The 14183-nt window shown below is 42.9% G+C and overlaps 2 protein-coding genes across 5 annotated transcripts in view; one reads left to right on the forward strand and one right to left on the reverse strand.

Moving 5' to 3' along the window:
* Positions 1-14183, reverse strand: part of LOC308293363 (uncharacterized protein) — a 525181-nt gene that overhangs the window by 150013 nt on the left and 360985 nt on the right. For 3 of the 4 annotated variants that reach the window (XM_080735843.1, XM_080735842.1, XM_080735846.1), the window contains exons 1-3: positions 13492-13684; positions 13302-13370; positions 436-460 (exon numbers count right to left, since the gene is read on the reverse strand). The exons of the other annotated variant lie outside the window; for it this stretch is intronic. In XM_080735843.1, coding sequence (XP_080591969.1) covers positions 436-460; positions 13302-13370; positions 13492-13515 — 118 coding nt within the window. In that variant the 5' untranslated portion in view covers positions 13516-13684. Of the gene's footprint in view, positions 1-435; positions 461-13301; positions 13371-13491; positions 13685-14183 lie in introns of those variants that run through there. 4 annotated transcript variants of the gene reach the window in all.
* Positions 1-14183, forward strand: part of LOC308293361 (uncharacterized protein) — a 196317-nt gene that overhangs the window by 38238 nt on the left and 143896 nt on the right. The window lies entirely within an intron of this gene.

Consider the following 14183-nt stretch of genomic DNA (forward strand, 5'->3'; position numbering starts at 1 on the left):
TCCATATGTTTGCACTGATCTCATCTCATCACATTTTTTTTTAAATATCTGTAGTCAGATTCAAGTGAAAAGTGATGATCCATTTAGCTGTGTTTAACATTGATCACAGACCCAGCCTGTATGTGCCCTGGGTGAGGGAGGGGAGGGATACAAGCACAGAGAGGGTGATCACTGATCAGCCCTAAAGGCCTCTCCATACTTCGACCGAAATGTTCGGTGAGTTGTGTTTTCCGACGTGCAAATTTCCGAACTCTCGTTCGGTCCAATGCTTTTCAGAAGTCCCGAGGGATATAATTTTATGGTAGAAAAGGACCTTTTGACCGAAAACTGCGGTTTCGGTCAAAGTATGGAGAGGCCTTAAGGCTGATAGAACAACATGTATTGATAGATTAACATACGTTTTCTTTGTTTTTAAACAATCAAGAGATGACCTACCTTTCTGAAACAGTTCGGCCTTTTTCTGTGGGTAGAGAACAAGGGACAGGTTTAGTAATGGTTCGTTTACACACTGTCATACAGTGAAGTATAAATCAGGCTTGTGCCATTTCACAACATTACTTACTATCTGGGTCAACACAATGACCCAGGCTTTCAAAGTGGCTCCAGCACCATTTAGTGAAACACAACTGTATTTATGACATCAGGGCTGGGCACTTCAGACTCATATTATAGACCAGGTCAACTCCGGTGTAAAGTGCAATCGCTTACCGCCTTTTCTCACTCTGTTAGTTGGGGCCGAATCCGATACTTCGAAAAACATTCCTTGGGCTAAAAACGGACCCCAAAAGACTGAAAAGTGATGACTCATCACTAAACCATAGTTTTGTTGTCCGTTTTTAGCCCAAGGAATGTTTTTTGTGCAAAACAAATGCTTGCAATGGATTCAGAATAATTTAAAACCCCTAGTTTGACCCCTCACATCCCACTTAAAGCAGATTTTTTTGGGAGTCATTGTTTCCTTTATAGTATAGTGTATAGTAAGTGAAAGAGACTGAAAATTACACTAGCAGTCAGACATTTTGCCCGCATTTTTGCGACGGACATGGGAACTCAATTTGTTATTTAACCTTCATAGTTGACAAAACCACTGAGAAACTGACCTTTGCTCTCGCGGTCACGGAAGTATCGGATTCGCCCCAACTATGTCGATAAAAGTCCTTTTGCACACAAGTCATACGGGGACAGGTGCATAGGAGCAGGCAACCAGTGCAGCATGAGAGAAATGGAAGTCTCTCTCACACAGTCTTCAATTACAGGCACTAGTTTGTTAGGATACAATTTTTCTCAACAACCTACGTCAGGTATCTGATGAAGGTTGTTTAGACCAGTGTTTCTCGACCACTGTGCCTGGGGACATTTGGTGTGCCCCTGAGAAGGGTCAAGTGTGCCCCTTGAAACTGCTTGAAAGCCAGTATTGTATTTATCATTTTAAAAATGATTTAAACCAGTGAAAACAGCCGATCTACAAGCACACAATGCCCCGCGGTGCGAGGCGTTGTGTGCCAGTAGATCTGCTGTTTTCACTACTGTTGTGCGACAGCCTCGTATGATGAAGCAGGGCTTTACATTTGCGAAGAAACGTACAAATTTGAAACTATCGTCAACCGGCATTGACGATATTTACACCCCCGTATTATGTTGGTATGCCCATGGATTCTTGGGACATGAAAAGTGTGCCCAGGCAGAAAAAAAGGTTAAGAAACACTGGTTTAGACCAAAACCTTGTAGCCTAATAAACTACCGCTGTGAGTGAAGACAGTGTGTAATAAACTATACTGCTGTGCTGTCTCTCCTTTTCTCATTCCACATGAGACAGACCACACCATGCCAAGACAGGGCCTCACACATCTTATTGCGACCGTAGGTCGCATTTACTACCAAAACCTCCACGGGCTGTCTGTGCGTCAGTCAGTGAGTCCGTCACACTTTTGCCCTGCTCATATCTCCACAACCGTTGCCCCCATCCATGCCAAATTTTGCACACACACTCCTTGACTGCCAAACTACAACCTCCAAGGACCCCCGGAGCCCCAGGGACCCCCAGGTCCCTGGGGGACCCCCAGATGTAAAAAATGACCAAATGTGCTCACACGTCACACGTCACACTTTTTCCCTGCTTATATCTCCGCACCCGTTGACCCGATCCATGCCAGATTTTACACACACACTCCTTGCCTGCCAAACTACAACCTCCAAGGACCCCCGGAGCCCCAGGGACCCCCAGGTCCCTGGGGGACCCCCAGATGTAAAAAATGACCAAATGTGCAAAAATGACCAAATGACCACCCCAACGGGGCTGCTCGCGGGGAATTCCCGGGGACCACTGACTCCTGGTGCTCCAGAACGGATGCAAAAGTGGTGGCGCCCCCAGTGGAGGACCCCCTGCCACTGCAGCGCACATAAAATGCCGTAACTCGGGCTAGGAGCGTCCGGGAGAGCCGGGGACGGTACCTATTCGTCCGCCAAGGCAACGCGGAGACCCCACCCCTCATTTCTCACATGGCCCTATTCTAGCGCCACCTTCAGGTCGATTTTTAAAACACATTTTTGGACACTGCTCCTACAGTTTTTGCCCTAAAATCACGAATATCACTACACAGCATGTCTACACTCATGTCATCAACATGGATCAGGAAGATTTGGGAAAAACACATTTTTGCCCTATTTGTGGAGATAAGCCACCTACGGTCGCTTATCTCCCGATTAGGGAGTCTTACTGGTCTGTATAATCACCATTGTATACTGTTTGTTCAACAATGTTCAACTCTACTGTGGCCAAATCCCTCATAAAAAAAGGCACTCATATTTTTGCTCATTCAGTCTGCGACTTTGTTGGAGTTTGCAAGTGTACAGTTTTGGGGAAATAAATAAGAAGAGCACATAAAAAATGTGGAGGAGAGGAAGTTAAAGTTAAAACACATTTTATTCTATAAACCAAGGGTCTTCAACGTTTTCAGGCCAGGGACCCCTTAGTTGAGAGAGAGAGATGAAGCGGGGACCCCCACAACCTACTTACATATCGTTTCATCTTTTGACAGCACGATCATCAGTGTATTTTGGAATCATGTCAATTTGTGTTTTCAGATATTTAACCACTTGAACCGTCAATACTTAAAAAAGAATTTGACCTTTCACTCTGTACTTAGTCTGCTCTTTTTTCCCCCTCTACAACAAAGCTCTTTGCCAAAAAATAGCCGATCTACAAGCTCACAAAACCTCGCAGCGCGAGGCGTTGTGAGCTTGTAGATCTGCTATTTTTCCGCTAAAGTTCTCCGAATATTGACGCTAGAGTTCAAGTGGTTAATGTAAAAAAGGAGAAAAATCCCACAAAGATTTGGAGGACCCCCTGTAGTACCTCTGAGGACCCCCTAGGGGTCCCGAACCCCCTGTTGAAGACCCCTGCTATAAACAAGCCAACATGTTATGACCAGTGAAGGTCTTCATCAGGGCAAGAACTCAAGCACTGTAGTGTAAATCTGCGGTTGATTTGGTTGACAAAAATGTATTTTGGCGGTGCCTCGATGCCGGATTCTACCCATGGTTGGATGCCGAAAACAGCCGATCTACAAGCTCACACTAGATCTTGTGAGATCTAGCACAGGGGTCTTCAACAGGGGGTCTGGGACCCCTAGGGGGTCCTCAGAGTTACTACAGGGGGTCCAAATCTATGTGTGATAGAAACCTTTTTTCTCCTTCATTAGATTAACCACTTGAACCCTAGCGGCCATATTCGGAGAACATTAGCCAAAAATAGCAGATCTACAAGCTCACAACGCCTAGATCTGCTATTTTTTGGCAAAGAGGTTTGGTGTAGGGGGGAAAAGAGCAGACTAAGTACAGAGTGACAGGTCAAGTTTATTAAGTATTGACGGTTCAAGTGGTTAAATATCTGAAAACACAAATTGACATGAATCCAAAATACACTGATGATTGTGCTGTCAAACAATGAAATTATATGGAATCTATGAAAAGGTTGTGGGGGTCCCTGCTTCATCTCTTTCTCAACTAAGGGGTCCTTGGCCTGAAAATGTTGAAGACCCCTGATCTAGTTAAGAACAATGTTTCTTAACCTTTTGCCCTATATGTCATCCAAAGTGCGTACGTGCAGAATTGAGACGAACACAACTGTGAAAACCACCCTATAACGAAACCACATATTATACTGTAGATCTTGTTATTTCCTGTGTACCGTCTTTCTAGTGTCTTCCATCTATCATCACCTCCTCGAGCGACAGGAAGAGGTGCGGTGCACTGCAAGACCAGACGCTTTGTTGCATGGAAACTTTCGGGTGATGAAATCAAAGGAAGCGGAACTATTACATAATCTAAGACAGTTCAAGTGGTTAAATATCTGAAAACACAAATTGACATGAATCCAAAATACACTGATGATTGTGCCTTCAAACGATTAAACTATATGGAATCTATGAAAAGGTTGTGGGTGTCCCTGCTTCATCGCTCTCTCAACTAAGGGGTCCTTGGCCTGAAAACGTTAAAGACCCCTGATCTAAGAGAAAGTTACACAATCTGATGATTGTGAGATACAGAAAAGAGGAAGCAGGGAGTGTTGAGGGTACATGGTATTATGGCATTCACAAATAGTGATTTTTAGTTTTCGAATTATTCAACCTCAAAGTATTTGAATAGTCGAATATTCGACAGGACTGGCAAATATTAAGTAAGCAAGAGGCGAACATTGTGAAAATAGCAGATCTACATGCTCACAACGCCTCGCAACGTATAATGCTCTATACCAGGGGTTTGAGAACCCCTGGTATAGAGCATTAACTAATTCATCCACCAGGGGCATTGACAACTCATTCTTATGACTTCCTATCTAGCCAAGCTTTGTAAAGTATATATTTTATACTTTTTTAAGAGAAAACAATAAAAAAAAAAAAAAAAAAAAAAGCGAATATTCGACTTTGGTGAACAACGTCGAATATTGACTTTGATATTTGAATATTTGAATATTCGAATATTTGGTGAATGCCCTAATACACAGTATAGTTCAGTTAATAGAAAACATCTGCTGGCCTCTGCTATATTTCATGTCTACTGTCAGTCCGCGTGATTTCAGCTGTTACAATTCCAAACATGCAAACATCACTCACTCTCATTACTTCAGTCTATATTAGTAGCTTTAATGACTAGTATTAAAATGTGTTATTGTCTGGTGTATTCAGGCAGGGCCATCCACTTTCTAGGTTTTGGTGTGTGTGTGTGTGTGTGTGTGTATGTGTGTGTGTGTGTGTGTGTGTGTGTGTGTGTGTGTGTGTGTGTGTGTGTGTGTGTGTGTGTGTGTGTGTGTGTGTGTGTTAGGTCATTAACGACCTGTGATTTTTGCAAGTCGACTTGACTCAGTAAAAAGTTGAGTTGAAGTCGACTTTATCGTTTGATGACGTCATCACATCACACACGACCACCCAATTATTTTGGGGGGTCCCCAGATGATTAAATTAATGTGAAACATTGTTTTCTCACTCAACTGTAAACAAACCAACAGGTTTAAGTGTATATAGGGTATCTTCACATTTCTAAAGTGCCAATTTAAGGACTTTTTAATACCTCTAAAATGACAAATTAAACATTGTCCAAAATGTCAAATATATAGAGGCAGACATTGTGAAAATAGCTATTTTCACCATAGAAAGTATTTTTATTTATTTTTTTCAACTTCGACTTTCGACTTTCTCTGGTGGGAGTCGACTTGTGTAATGAAGTCGAAGTCGACTTTTTCTTTAATGCGTGTGTGTGTGTGTGTGTGTGTGTGTGTGTGTGTGTGCGTGCGTGCGTGCGTGCGTGCGTGCGTGCGTGCGTGCGTGCGTGTGTGTGTGTTCATTGATAATAGTCTGTGTAGCCGTTCTGCGGTCAGGGGTCGAACATGGGTCAGTGGGCCATGGGTTACTCCTCTTCACTTAATGATTAACCACAGGTTAGTTTCCAAACATGCAAACTAAGGCTAGGCAATATATTGAAAATATATCAATGTCAAGGTATCAACATGCAAGGTACCGGTATACATATCGATGAAGACGGCTTGAAATGAGGTATTGGTGTATGTGTCAAATTAACTAACAGACACACTATGCATGCACGTAGCACATGCAAAAAAGCAGTCCATCTGTAACCAGGTGTGGTTATTTCAATAAAACCTACCTAACGCTTCTATGTGTACTGTGCAGCATCAGCTTTTATTGCAAAGGGCTTCTATAGAGTATTGGTTTTCAAAGTGGGGTCCGGGGACCCCCAAGGGTCCTTGAGGGAGTTCTAGGGGGTCCTCGGCGAAATGATAGGAACCAAATGGACCCTTGGGTATGTGTAACTCAGGGGAGTGTACAAATGGAACCAAATGGACCCTTGGGTATGTGTAACTCAGGGGAGTGTACACATGGAACTAAATGGACCCATTAGGGTCCATTTGGTTCCATTTAAACTTAAGACAAGAGCCTGATCCATGTCAAACTGGGGGTCCTTGACATTGATTTTTTTTTAGAACTACTGCAGTAGAGCCATAAGATAACAAGAAGACATGATGTGTGCCAGACTTCAAATGTTGCACTTACTTTATACTGCTGTTGTTCACTGTTGTAAAGTGGATCTTTTTGAAATGATCTTATTGACTGAATAACAGCAGGCTCTTTTACTAGTTTTATTTGGTGATCTGATCTGTGGCATTGCTGAGGATTGATCTGATCTGTGGCATTGGTGAGGATGTAATATTTTAGTTTTTCAGTGTTATTATAGCAGCTTTGCAAAGTACAATTATTTCACTGTACTGAAGCCTGAAGGGCCAGGCCTTTTGTGTGTTTGTTTTATATTTCTCCACCTGACCAACTGTAACTGCTAAAGTGAAGCTCTTTGAAATGGGAGTGTGAGACAGATTTTCAAACCATGTCAGTAGGCTTTGTAGTTTACATTAATTATTTTTTGTATATACATGTCTGTGTCTATTTAGAATGAACACAACAATGACATGATACTAAAATGATTTGTCATCCATCTTTCTTTACAATTTTCTGTTATTCCTTGGTCTTTTATGAGATATCCATTATTTGAAGGTCAGCAATGCTACTTTATAGACTATAGCTTCTTAATTGAATGGAAAATTAATGTTTCATTAAACGTATGTATCAGATCACACCGTATCGCATCGAATCGTATCGAATCCAATCGAATCGCATAAAATTCCACAAAATCGAAATCGTATCGAAATTGCACCGAATCGAATCGTATCGAATCGTTCTGTATGTAAGCTGTATCGTCTCTGAATCGAATCGGAGCCCATGTATCGGATACGTATCGAATCGCCTTGTAAGGGATGGATACACACCCCAAGTGGATATGCTATTCATTATCTGGGTTAGGCAGGCAGTGGACCTAAAGCAGAAAAACATTAAAAACTGTATAATGCAACTGTTTTGACTAATATCGTGAGTAATATCAATATTGAGTATTCAACACCGTTATCGAATATCGAAGGTTTTCATAATATCGCCCAGCCTTAAAGGTGATACACCATGAAATTTCACTTTTCCTATTTTAAAACCTTTTTTTGGGGTCCCACTAGCACCTTCTATCCTCACAAAGTCCCATTTCTGACCGTTGTGTCTTTCTCTGGTTTTGAGAAGGCAAAGGTTAAAAGTATCCCACAGGTTCTTAAAACAGGCTGTCCAGATTTGCTGCCGATTGTGACGTCATCATCGGCCGTTTTTGAAGATTTTCTTTTTTTTTTTCAAAAAAAAATTTTTTCTCAAAAAAAATTTTTTTTTCCAAAACTTTTTTTTTTTTTCAAAAAATGTTTGGGGGTGTGGCGCAGTTCAGGCCAAAGGTGGTACTGCAGCTGAAATGCTCTGAGAGCCATTCAAAAATGAGAGTCTCTCTATTCAGGAGTGCTATTGTCTTTTTCATGTTGTTGTGTATTGTGGGGGGTTTTGGGGGCTCTCTGTGCCCACGGAAACAAATGTAAAATTCCAGTCATTTGTCCATCAATAGTTGGTTTTATTGAAGAGACGGGGAGTTCAGGTTAGACAGATGTATCTTCCATGGTGAACCCTCCAACAGACCCCAGCTCCGACAGAGAGCTGACTACAACAGACCAAAGTGCGGAGATTTGGGCTCGCTTTTATACCCAGTGTCTATGCACATGCCTGCATCTTCTAAGTTTGTGCACGAGGTGTGTGCGTTAACTTAAACATGACCATATAGGGATGAGAGAGCTGTACCAGGGTGTGTGTGTGTCCTGTTCTCCAGGGAGTAGGGGCCCAGTGTGTGCGTGTGTGTGTGTGTGTGTGTGTGCACTGTGCACGCACTCTGGATGAAATCCAGATGTCCTGACTCCCTTCACATGTTTATCCATTGAGGCCCAGGTCGACCTTTCACCCTGCACTCCTAGTGGAATGTCTGGCCTCGCCCTGTACAGACTGTTTTTGTTTGTGTACAAATGTATTATCATACATATAATAATGTATAATAATTTACTTCAATGTCCAATGTATTTGCACTTAAGTTCATAAAGATAAGTATAATTATAACTAAATAAATTAGAAATTATATAAATATATATATATATATATATATATATATATATATATATATATATACCGGTATATACAGTATATATATATATATATATATATATATATATATATATATATATATATATATATATATACATATATATATATATATACTGGTATATACAGTATATATCAGATCTGCATATGTGGACACATACCGGTACAGTAGAATGACGAAGTAGGGCATTCATTAATTAAAAAGTAAAAATATGGAGACAAAAGACATGCATTGTGGCCCTCTGGTGTGAGTGTGTTAATATAGTGACCCTCTGGAGTGAGTGTGTTAATATAGTGACCCTCTGGAGTGAGTGTGTTAATATAGTGACCCTATGGAGTGAGTGTGTTAATATAGTGACCCTATGGAGTGAGTGTGTTAATATAGTGACCCTATGGAGTGAGTGTGTTAATATAGTGACCCTATGGAGTGAGTGTGGTAATATAGTGACCCTATGGAGTGAGTGTGTTAATATAGTGACCCTATGGAGTGAGTGTGTTAATATAGTGACCCTCTGGAGTGAGTGTGTTAATATAGTGACCCTATGGAGTGAGTGTGTTAATATAGTGACCCTATGGAGTGAGTGTGGTAATATAGTGACCCTATGGAGTGAGTGTGTTAATATAGTGACCCTCTGGAGTGAGTGTGTTAATATAGTGACCCTATGGAGTGAGTGTGTTAATATAGTGACCCTATGGAGTGAGTGTGTTAATATAGTGACCCTATGGAGTGAGTGTGTTAATATAGTGACCCTATGGAGTGAGTGTGTTAATATAGTGACCCTCTGGAGTGAGTGTGTCAATATAGTGACCCTCTCCATCATCAATGTTGCTCCACCCCTGGTCTAACATGTACTAGATGTAATAATGTGTGTGTGTGTGTGTGTGTGTGTGTGTGTGTGTGTGTGTGTGTGTGTGTGTGTGTGTGTGTGTGCGTGCGTGCGTGCGTGCGTGCGTGCGTGCGTGTGTGCGTGCGTGTGTGCGTGCGTGTGCGCGCGCCCCCTTCTCTCTCTCTCTCTCTCTCTCTCTCTCTCTCTGTCACTTCAACACCTCTCTCTGTCTGTGTGTGCCTGTGTCTCTCTCATCCACTCTGTCCGCCCCCTCCCCACCCTCTCTCTCTCTCTCTCTCTCTCTTGCTGACTTTACCAAAAGTTTTAAAATGAGTAGCACAGTGGCGCGTAATTTGGAATTGCACATGCGTTCTGGGCGGAGGCGTTTGATTATTGTCCACGACATTGCAAGCGGCGCGAAGGCCAGCGGACCTTGGTCCTGCTCTTCGCCCCCGAGCGCCACAGGCGCAAGTGGCCGCGAAGAGCGGGCCAGGGCCGCGCGGCCGGCGGAGCGCCGCGCGAGTTACGAAGCCGTGGTGAATGCAATCGTTATATTTATGCCCAGGCCGTAAGGCCTGGGCAAGCCCACGATAAACGCACCGCCGTGTGGTCCAAGCGACCAAAAAGGAGCGCTCCCTAGCGCCGGTTCAGCCAATCAAAAGCTTCCATGGGCGGGGTTTGCCCAGAACGCGTGTGCAATTCCAAATCACGCCACAGTGGCATAGACACTTATGGCAGGGTTTCCCAAAATGGGTGCCGTGATGCCAGTCCAGGGGTGCCCCAGCATACTTTGATAATATTTGGAATTCATCAATATCACTTCACTATGCTCGGTAAAACAGTCCCGATGTGATGAGTGCTTTTTCCAGCTACGGCCAACTCTCTTCACCAAGCTGATCTACAAGCTGTCACAACGTGTCACAACGTGCCACAACGTGACACAACGTGACACGTTGTGAGCTTGTAGATCTGCTATTTTTGGTGAACCCCCAGAATAGGGATGCTGGGGTTCAAGAGGTTAAACATGAAGTATAACGTTATTTTCAGTCTGTTCTGATGGAAACGGACATTTCACATAGTAATATGATGTAAGATTCTAAAAATTAACAGTGTAATTCAGGGGTGCCATGGATGAGAAAGTTATTTAAAGGGGTGACCTGAGACAAAAAAAGTTTGAAAACCCCTGCTACCTATGGCACATACAAGTCCACTAGTATGTGTATGTCTTTCTTGTAATAACTGGTGAAAGTAAAGTTTGATGAAATTTCTGTCACAAGCTGACACCCTATTACAGCAGTGCAGTCACAAGGCACACAACTAGGTTCCACATAATATCCTAGCATTTCAGCTCCTCAAACGAAATGATACCATTTGTAATTTTCTTATTAAGGCACGTTTCCACTATAGCCTACTACAGGCACTTTCTCAAAGGACACAAACACACGTAAGGAAAAGGGCAACTGCTGTGCGTAATTTGCGTAAAAACATAGCTCCGGTCCACTTCTAACGCATATGGACCAGAGTAAACACAGACACACGGAATGTGCTCTTTCTTTAGCTTTTATACCAGTATCTCATCAAGTCTGAAGACTGATAGAAATGTAGTATTAACACGGCCAAGCAAGCGAATTGATAGCCCTGAAACATGACGGTCGCTGACTCGCTAATAACATGACGTACGGCCGTCATGTATGAGGATTCACTTCGGCTAAAGGACGCGAATTCAAAAGCGTCTACAAACGATAAACGATAAACGCACCGCCGTGTGGTCCAAGCGACCAAAAAGGAGCGCTCCCTAGCGCCGGTTCAGCCAATCAAAAGCTTCCATGGGCGGGGTTTGCCCAGAACGCGTGTGCAATTCCAAATCACGCCACAGTGGCATAGACACTTATGGCAGGGTTTCCCAAAATGGGTGCCGTGATGCCAGTCCAGGGGTGCCCCAGCATACTTTGATAATATTTGGAATTCATCAATATCACTTCACTATGCTCGGTAAAACAGTCCCGATGTGATGAGTGCTTTTTCCAGCTACGGCCAACTCTCTTCACCAAGCTGATCTACAAGCTGTCACAACGTGTCACAACGTGCCACAACGTGACACAACGTGACACGTTGTGAGCTTGTAGATCTGCTATTTTTGGTGAACCCCCAGAATAGGGATGCTGGGGTTCAAGAGGTTAAACATGAAGTATAACGTTATTTTCAGTCTGTTCTGATGGAAACGGACATTTCACATAGTAATATGATGTAAGATTCTAAAAATTAACAGTGTAATTCAGGGGTGCCATGGATGAGAAAGTTATTTAAAGGGGTGACCTGAGACAAAAAAAGTTTGAAAACCCCTGCTACCTATGGCACATACAAGTCCACTAGTATGTGTATGTCTTTCTTGTAATAACTGGTGAAAGTAAAGTTTGATGAAATTTCTGTCACAAGCTGACACCCTATTACAGCAGTGCAGTCACAAGGCACACAACTAGGTTCCACATAATATCCTAGCATTTCAGCTCCTCAAACGAAATGATACCATTTGTAATTTTCTTATTAAGGCACGTTTCCACTATAGCCTACTACAGGCACTTTCTCAAAGGACACAAACACACGTAAGGAAAAGGGCAACTGCTGTGCGTAATTTGCGTAAAAACATAGCTCCGGTCCACTTCTAACGCATATGGACCAGAGTAAACACAGACACACGGAATGTGCTCTTTCTTTAGCTTTTATACCAGTATCTCATCAAGTCTGAAGACTGATAGAAATGTAGTATTAACACGGCCAAGCAAGCGAATTGATAGCCCTGAAACATGACGGTCGCTGACTCGCTAATAACATGACGTACGGCCGTCATGTATGAGGATTCACTTCGGCTAAAGGACGCGAATTCAAAAGCGTCTACAAACTACACAAACACTGACATTTCACAAACAAAGTGTTTAATAAAGTCACAACACATTGTAAATCTTGGCCGGCATTGTATAATTACCTGGGACATCCGTGTTCTTTAATAAGAAGCCTTTTTATCCGATACTTTTTCTGTTATGCATTTCCGGACCCATTTTTGCAAGGCCACGCCCACATCTCAGTGTTCAATAGATGGGGTTGGTGAGCATGGGGAAATGCGACAACTGAGAAATATCGGATAAAAGGGCTTCTTATTAAAGAACACGGAGGTCCCGGCTAATTATACAATGCCGGCCAAGATGTACAATGTGTTGTGACTTTATTAAGCACTTTGTTTGTGAAATGTGAACGTTTGTGTAGTTTGTAGACGCTTTTGAATTCGCGTCCGCCAACCGAGGTGAATCCTCATCCATGACGGTCGTACGTCATGTTATCAGCGACCGTCATGCAGCGGCGTCAGTTCAGAAAAGGCTAAGGTGTGGCAACATGACTGGTGTCTTGCACGCGCGCACCAGTCATGTTGCCATACCTTCCTTAGCAACAGGCACGATTACAGTACATTTTATTATTTCCCCCTGTAGCCAAGGTATGGCAGCTGCCACGGCTTGCCATACCCAATTGACGCCTCTGCCGTCATGTTTCAGGGCTAGCGAATTGAATCTGTTTCCTGCTGGCTGCTGTTACAGAAAACAATGCAGTCTGAAATACTCAAACGTTATTTATGTATTCATTTTTCAACGTAGGCTATTCGAGAGAGAGGGATCATATCAAGACAAAACAGGAGTTTAATTCGCACACATCGGAGACATCACGGCCAAGGGGGTTTCCTGCGGCGCGGGATTCCCCTGGAAAGGTTCCTATTATGTAACGCTGACAGAACACTACGAACGAAGCACCACTTGACTTGGGTATCACTCTCTCCGGGGATAATAGCCTAATATGTTCTCCATTAATATTATTTATTATTATATAGGCTTATTAATATTTCAATACATACCAATCGATGTTCTCTCGACCGCAGATGTTCCTTGAAGTCAGCGACATGACGACAGCTCTTCTGGCAGACCTAGAGCACAAAACAAACAGCAGTGATCATCTTGCTGCCAATTAAGTCTGCCACGCGGTGAAATAATCAAAACAAAAACAAATGAGCAGCATGCGAGACTATATTTAGTGTAAAACTATACCTGGCAGTAGACCAGAGGAGCCATGGCTGCTGCCGCTGGCTGAGTGAAAGCCCAACAAAACCGAACCTCTGGCTGGAGGAAGAATCACTTTCTAAACGGATCGAAGTTGTGCAGAGGAATCTCTTCTCTTCTCTTTTTTTGCTGTCTGTCGCGTGTCGCTCAAACCGAGCGGTACGTGATGCATCAATCTTATTACTGCTCTGCAGGGTAGCGGACCGTTACTTCCATCCGTATTTATCACTTGGAAATGGGGAGGAGAGGGATTGAGGCGGTGCCTGTGTGGCGCTCTGCTCTCATCTGTAGTGGTGGAAAAAATCAAACCCATGTTTGAAGAATGAGCGGTGGTGGATGTGAGCGGTGGTGGATGTGAGCAGCTAATTTAGAAGTTATGTTTCCTAACTAATCAGTGTGTGTGTGTGTGTGTGTGTGTGTGTGTGTGTGTGTGTGTGTGTGTGTGTGTGTGTGTGTGTTAACCACTTGAACTGTCAATACTTAATAAACTTGACCTTTCACACTGTACTTAGTTTGCTATTTTTCTCCTCTACACCAAACCTCTGCCGAAAATAGCCGATCTATAAGCGCGAGGCGTTGTGAGCTTGTAGATCTGCTATTTTTGGCTAAAGTTCTCAGAATATGGACACTAGGGTTCAAATCGTTAATATAAAAAAGGAGAAAATTTGTTTCTATCACAC

This window comes from Nannobrachium achirus (assembly GCF_963921795.1).
Source record: "Nannobrachium achirus genome assembly, chromosome: 10".
In the NCBI taxonomy this organism is placed as follows: Eukaryota; Metazoa; Chordata; class Actinopteri; order Myctophiformes; family Myctophidae; genus Nannobrachium; species Nannobrachium achirus.